This window comes from Dermacentor silvarum, chromosome 2 (assembly GCF_013339745.2).
Source record: "Dermacentor silvarum isolate Dsil-2018 chromosome 2, BIME_Dsil_1.4, whole genome shotgun sequence".
In the NCBI taxonomy this organism is placed as follows: Eukaryota; Metazoa; Arthropoda; class Arachnida; order Ixodida; family Ixodidae; genus Dermacentor; species Dermacentor silvarum.
Genome location: NC_051155.1, coordinates 98,913,570 through 98,921,244, shown reverse-complemented (window position 1 = coordinate 98,921,244; position 7,675 = coordinate 98,913,570). Strand labels below are relative to the sequence as shown.

The window sequence follows — 7,675 nt, the reverse complement described above, 5'->3', positions numbered from 1 at the left end:
CGGCGTATAAGGCGTGATTTAGTGAAATGCTACGCTGGAATGATTAGCGGCAACGCGACCACCTGTGGAAGCAGACGACGACAACGAACGCGGGAGCACCGGCACGACTGCGTGCCGAGCACGAGCACGAGCCAGCTTCGGAAGAAGACGACGCTCCAGTCAATGCTTATGATAATTTTCTGTACACAGGTGATTTCGCCTAGCCATATACGATTTCGCCTAGACATATAAAGCTCCGCTTTAAAAAATGCAGCTCCACTAACTTGAAACCTGGGGAGGAGCGAAGCATGCAACGCTGCCCGCTGTGGAAGACGGCGACGAACGCGGGAGCAGTGGCACGAGCGCGTGCCGAGCGCGAGCACGAACCGTTTGCTTCAACGCAGCCAGCTTTGGACGATGACGACGATTACGACAGGAGACGCCGAGAGCCCGAGCGCATAAGGTGCTTCGCACCTATAGAAAGCACGAAGAGGTAGTTATTCTAAACACTCGCGGAGGAATGCTTGCTTGCTGCCATAGGCATTTGTACCATCCAGCCACCTTCAATTAGTCGTAGGGCTTTTGTGGCCATTGCTGTGATCGGCCCGGAAGTCGAAATTCAACTAATTTACACGGACATTGAATAACTGTGCTTCATCCCACTCCCAAAATAAAGTACACTTGAGGAGCGTCAATGACGGCTAACGCATATGCTTCGTCCGAGATCATCGCCGAGATGGCCGTGTTGTAGACGAACAATATCAATGAAAGCAAAAAACACCGTGCATACTTGCAAATAACAGCGAAGAAGGCTTTTGTGGTTGTGTGAGAGCGGTTTGATAGTAGCCGTGTGGAACTTTTAATCGCGTTCATTATCTGGCAGGACCGCGTCTGAAACTAACACCTCGCGAAACAGAAACATTTAAAATATCTTGTGCCATCCGTCGCCATTGTGTAATATTGTGACTGCTGCCACGGAATAAGGTCACTGTCATCAGTATGTAAATCTTCTTGAAGACGTTGTGGCGATGCGTGCTTGTCGGGCAGCGGCTGCAATTCGTAAGTTAATATGACTCATCAGACGTATCCACCTGGCTTTTCGTCGACTGTCCCAGCGACTCCCGGCTACCAAGAGGATCTCTAGAAGGTCCACCTCCCACTGCTGCACGACATTGATATGCGGTGCCTTTGGTCAGATAAGGGTGTGCTTCGTATTTCAATACACGGCGCAATAAAGTCCACCAATGCAATAGAAAGTCGTTTATAAATCGTGCATTGGCCATGAGGATTTCCTGAAGTGAACAAAATTGCAAAACAATAACGTTGTCCTAAACTTTGCACCGAAGTAGTTGGTACGATGCAGTGTCCGATTTAAAAGTCCCATAGCCCTACGTGGCGTAGGGCTATGGGAGCACGTACAGGGACACTGCCGAGGCAGTGACACCGGAGCTCCCTAGCGGGCCCGGCTGCCGCGGCCCGAGGCTCTCCTCCAGGCCCCGAGCCGGTGCAGGTCGTCGAAGGTGACGTTAAGCAGGGGGCCTGGTCCTCCTTCACCGGCAGCTGCCTCCACCGAGTCCCGCTCATCGCCGAACGTGGGCAGAGCGGGTTCTGTGTAGTCGGCAATGATGGAGTCGGTCTGGTCGGCGCGCATCTCGGCGAAACGTCGGGGCGTCTCGACCAGCTGCCGGTAGATAAGATAGGCGGCCACCGCCAGCGAGCACGTCACCGCCGCCGACACGACCAACACGCGCGCCTTCAAGCGCCGATGGGAAGCCGCACCTGCTGGCCGGGGAGCCAGGGAGGAAAGGGACAATTTATGCTTCACGCAGGTTGCACAATCAACGTGGCTATGAGCGGATCTTCGCGCACACGAATGCCTCCAAGACATCAGCTGTGCCACGAGTGATAGAAAAACATGGAGCGGTAACCCTGAATGAATTGTCGCCATTCGTGACTCTGACAAGTTTGGAACCCAAGTGTCTGTCCTAGCTCCCGAGTTCTGATGTTGCGTTTTTAGTAACTGATCACTGCGTTGCTTAGTTGCTTTTTGCATTCATTTTTCCCTCCCTAGATAGTTTCTTGCGTTCTTGTCTAGCCTCATTATTGTGCTTAGTTCTGTTTAAGGCATTTTTATTGCGATAGCAATTATATGGACACTTCAAGCGGATTTCTGTCGTCGCCGTCGCCGTGAGGTTCCGGGTAAAGTCCAAGGGCGATAAAATCGTCGATAAATTTTAACAATTGCTTTAGTTATTTCTCTAGTTCTGTTATTCTGTTCTAGCCAAATCACTGTGGTAATATATATATATATATATATATATATATATATATATATATTCCCTTTGTATTTTGTATATTGCCCTGTATTACATTCATGTGTTCGACTGCAGCTACACCCCTTTTTTTTCCTGAATGCCCTAATGCGACCAGCGCCTTCTATATGTATCTATGCATAATATGCCCTTCCAACACTGGCGCCCATGTCGTACTCTGAATAAATAGATAAATAAATAAATAAATAAATAAATAAATAAATAAATAAATAAATAAATAAATAAGTATGTGGTCCACGTTGGCATTCTCACGGGCTATTTGTCGCGCAAGTGATGCCCGATCTTCAAGTAATCCACCTTGACACAACTAATCGCTCCATATGATCAATGCAATATTTGAATAATTTGTTCATACTGAAGAAGAAAATAAAAAATTCGGGGGGAGGGGTCTGGTATGTGCCATTTCTGACAGAGAGGCACCAAAATTGGGATTTGTGGCGAAATTTTCCTATGGTGGTATCGCGTCTTGTATTTCAGCATTAAGCTGCTTTCAGAAGGGCAGGACGTTTGTTTATTCCACTCTCATTCAGCATTCCTTCCGCATAGCTTGGTGAATGAGCACTGCAATGGTGACTGCTGAGCTGACGGAACGAATACTCTCTTTTCTATTGCTGAATTTCAGCGTTAAGCTCAGTAGAAATATTAAATTCCGATACTAAATTCAGTAAAACACCACAGTGGTACGCTACCACAAGGAAGAATATCTCGCCGACAATTGATTCACACCTCCCGAGCATGCTTGATTGATTTTAGGCACGCGAGGCACAGTATGCTCTAGACAAGATAACACCAACCAGTAAAAGTAATAAGTATAACGTGGGATCCAAAGTAAAACTTTACGTAATGAGTGATGTAGAAGTTACAGTGATAGTCAATGTCAAGCTATGACTACCCGGGATCTCAGCAAAATCTCAACATCTCCACATCCTGGGAACACACTCGTTACTTACAGCCCGTACTAGCACAGGCGAATAACAAGTGTTCTGAGGTTTTACTCACTACACTCATAAACTGTTTAAAAATTCAACGTCTATCGCATAAAATTGTGTGGTTGACTTTACATATCACACTCAAACGGCTGCGGACAAAAGACTTCAAGAACAAGAGAGAACATTCGATATATACCTTCCTACAACAGGCAAGAACATAGCAATCGAGACCCCCCAATCCAAATCTCTAGATTTCTGAAGATAGTCAAATTCAACACTATGCAGCATTGTTTGTGCAGCATCCCATGTCTTGTTCTCAAAGTTCTAGGACCCACCGCGGTCGCTTAGCGGCTACGGCGTCGCGCTGCTAAGCACGAGGTCGCGGGATCGAATCCCGGCCTCCGCGACCGCATTTCGATGGGGGTAAAATGGCAAAACGCCCGTGCATTGGGGGCACGTTAAAGGCCCCTGGCGGTCAAATTAATCCCGAGTCTCCCACTGCGACGTGCCTTGGAATCAAATCGTGGTTTTGGCACGTAAATCCCGGGATTCAATTTAATTTCAAGTCCCGTCATGCGAAACAAACAAAAAAAAAATGTCGGAAACCAGCAGACAACTCACCGTCTCGCGAAGTGGTTCGGAAGGCCTCGCTGCTGCGCTGGTTCGACTCCCATTCGGCGTCGGGGGGCAGGACAGGTAGGACACCGTGACTCTGCGGCAGCTCGACACTGTGGACGAAGCGGGCTTCCTTCTCACGGACCTGGTAGGCGCCGTACGGATAAGCCACCCCGTCGCTTTCGGGGGCGTCGTCTTCCACCGCAGAGGGTGGAGTAGTCTCCTCTGACGGCGGTTCCAGCGGTTCCGTGCCGCTGCTGTACTCGCCGCTGCCTTCCTCGACGCGGACAATTGACAGCTCTTGATCGTCCTCAGCGGCCGCCATTCCCGTTCTGCTGTCTTCTTCATTTTCCTAGCGGCTCGTGCTGATACAGCTTGCAAAAGAAGAAGACAGATGCCCAAAGCCTTTTAAAGAAAACTGCAGAAAGGTCGTTAGCTACGCCAGTTCGTAGATATTTCTGGCATGGGAGCGCAAAGAAAAACATACGGAGACTGAAACGGGGCAAAGGCTTACTAAACATTGTTGATGCGAAGCATAGGGCATATCTATACGGCAGGCAGGCCCAGTAAGCAGATAGAAGGCAAACCGAAAATCAAGAATGAAGAAAAACATAACGTGTCATAAATCAAGTACTGTGAGCAGGTGAAAATTAGCTGCAAAATAACGATTTTGATGGACAGCTGACCTACCTGATTATATATACAATATTACATTAAATATATAGCAACAACATGACATTATACAGAGTGTCCCAGCTAATTTTAGCCAGCGTATAAAAATATGCCGAAGCGCTCTAAGACAACGAGACTATTGTATGGAGTAAGTCACACAATCTTTTGTATTTTGCTTAATTGTATAATTAGTCAAGCTTGGAACGCTGGAAACGCGGGCATGATGATCGGCGTCGGAGCCAGCTGTGGAAGAAGACGACGAACGCGCGAGCAGTGGCACAAGTGCAAGTTAAGCGCGAGAGGAGCTCGCTCACTTGTATTGCGATAGCAATTATATGGACACTCCAAAGCAGATTTATGCCGTCGCCGTCGCCGTCGCCGTGAGGTTGCGTATGACGTCAATGGAGACGCCGCGCGCCGAACGCTATATGTGCGAGTGAAAGGGCGCGAGGGACGCGCGCTTTCACGGGGAGTGAACACACGGCGGAGAAAAAACGCGCGTTCTGCGCCGTGCTCCCTTAAGGGCTGCAGAAGTAGGCGTCTCTTTCCTCCTTTACAATCACCATATATGTAGAGCAAACGCGCCTTCTTCCGACGCGCGAAAGGCCGTGGGGGGGGGGGGGGGGGGAGGCGACGTTTGGCTGTGTCACCAAGTGCCTATTTATATAAGAGGCTCCGGCAACAGTCAACAACGCCGCACGCATTTTGTGCGAACGTGGGCAAAACGCCGACGGCGTCGACAACAGTTCTGCGTGTTGCCGGTGCTGCTGCATGTCCAAGTTTATACAGCTGATAAAGCTACTATCATTACTCCGTATAGCTCTCTACAAATTTGCTATCGCAATTGATGCTTCGCCTTTCAGGTGAAACTGCGACTTTTTTCTGTACCTCACAGCAAACTAAAGACATGCAGATTTAAGACTTTCGCCATCAAAAGTAGTGTGACTCGCTCCACACAGCAGTCAGCAGCATGCATTTGATCGCCTCGTCTTAGAGTGCATCGACATGCTTTTAAACTCCGGCTAATGTTAGCTGGGACACAGATACACAGTATAACAATTTGTCGCCGGTAGACCAGCGCATGCGCAATGCAGAGGGATTGGATTCGGAGCCCCCCCGCGGGAAGTTCTTTTTTCGTGCACTGCCATTTCCCTTTAGCTTATAATTTCTACACTTGAATTAAAACCACAAATAATTTCCCTTATGCTTTCCTTGGCTCCATTATCTTTTGGCTTTATATAGCTTTGAGTAACAAAAGTAGGGCTCCTTCGGTTCCGCCTACCTCTCGTTTCCGAAATCTACAGTTTCGAAATTTACTGGTTTTTTAATGACATCTATGGCCTTAAACACAAATTAGCTCCTTACAAATGGTAGATATAAACCGTTTGAAGAAAAAAAAACCGTTATGAAAAAAAAAAGATCACAACAAATGTTGTGCAGTGTAGATAGCAGCTCCAGGCAAAGCTTCCTCTTAAGACGGGAACGCAAGAGGGATTGACGGCGAATATGACGTCGCCCACGGACGCAAGGGGGCGCCCCTGTGTATCGGCCGATGGGAGAAACAAGGCATACAACTTCCACCTGCCAGCTCGTGGGAAGAAAATCACAGCCCCGTATAGGCAACCCGGCACGACTATAACGACTCGCCGCGGTGCCGAAATCAGGTCTTCCAACAAGGGCCGATTGTCCGGCGTGCAAGACGCTCGGTCGCTCGCTTGCGTACAGTGGGCGGACGCAAAGTATACGTTCGAGTGTCTCGGCGAGATGGCATAAATTATAGATTGCAGAGTGCCCGCGGGGCCGACAGGGCGCGCGTGGCGTCTTGGAAAAGGGACACCAACTCTGAACCCGTACGGTATATACCCCTCCCGGCTCATTGGTCGACAGGAGCGTAGCCAAAATTTGCTTGTTCTAGGGTTCTTTGGCGGCAAGCGGTGTTTACTGCCGTTGTAACCGAGCCTTATTGGGGCCGACTACAACGAAATTTCGGCCCACGTAAGCAAGCCTCGTTTCAGACAGCGTGGATGCAGAACAGCTTACCGTGGGAAACTTTACGCTTGAAATGCATTATAAAATGCTCGTAAAAATATACTGCGTGCGTGCGTGCGTGCGTGCGTGCGTGCGTGTGTGTGTGCGTGCGTGTGTGCGTGTGTGGTGTGTGTGTGTGTGTGTGGTGTGTGTGTGTGTGTGTGTGTGTGTGTGTGTGTGTGTGTGTGTGGTGTGTGTGTGTGGTGTGTGTGTGTGTGTGTGTGTGTGTGTGTTGTGTGTGTGTGTGTGTGTGTGTGTGTGTGTGTGTGTGTGTGTGTGTGTGTGTGTGTGTGTGTGTGTGTGTTGTGGTGTGTGTGTGTGTGTGTGTGTGTGTGTGTGTGTGTGTGTGTGTGTGTGTGTGTGTGGTGTGTGTGTGTGTGTGTGTGTGTGTTGTGTGTGTGTGTGTGTGTGTGTGTGTGTGTGTGTGTGTGTGTGTGTGTGTGTGTGTGTGTGTGTGTGTGTGGTGTGTGTGGTGTGTGTGGTGTGTGTGTGTGTGTGTGTGTGTGTGTGTGTGTGTGTGTGTGTGTGTGTGTGTGTGTGTGTGTGTGTGTGTGTGTGTGTGTGTGTGTGTGTGTGTGTGTGTGTGTGTGTGTGTGTGTGTGTGTGTGTGTGTGTGTGTGTGTGTGGTGTGTGTGTTGTGTGTGTGTGTGCGTGTGTGTGCGTGTGTGGTGTGTGTGTGTGTGTGTGTGTGTTGGGGAAACTGAAGCGAAAAAACAAAAAGAAGACAAAGAAACGCCGCCCGCCGGAAGCGATGCATGTCTCGGAACGCGCGACCCTTGGCATGATCTCCGAGATTAAGTGCGACCCAGGGTGCGCTCAAAATGTGTGCAAATCACTTACGTCATGCTGAATTACACGAGCTGAATAAAAACGTAGATGCGCAATATAGTGAGGAAATAGGCAACGGAAAGCAAATTCGCACGCGAAGTGAAACTTACTCTATCCACACTGTCTGAAAGCGCAATCATTTTTTAAGAACATTTATTTAGACCGGCACTGGGCGCTCCCAACAATATCGTTCAAGTATAACAACGCTTGAATAACAACGCCCCGGCGATTCCTGAAGCAATACGTTAAAGTGATCGAGCTGGAGCGTACAAGGAGTACACCCTAGCAATT

The 7,675-nt window shown here is 48.9% G+C and overlaps 1 protein-coding gene across 1 annotated transcript; it reads right to left on the bottom strand.

The window, feature by feature from the left end:
* Positions 1–1,314: 1,314 nt before the first annotated feature.
* Positions 1,315–4,181, bottom strand: LOC125943489 (uncharacterized). Its single transcript, XM_049662832.1, has 2 exons — positions 3,863–4,181; positions 1,315–1,758 (listed from the first exon to the last, which is right to left on the bottom strand). Exons 1-2 carry the CDS (start codon positions 4,179–4,181, stop codon positions 1,433–1,435), a joined length of 645 nt encoding a protein of 214 aa, XP_049518789.1. The 3' UTR covers positions 1,315–1,432.
* Between the last annotated feature and the right edge of the window lie 3,494 nt (positions 4,182–7,675).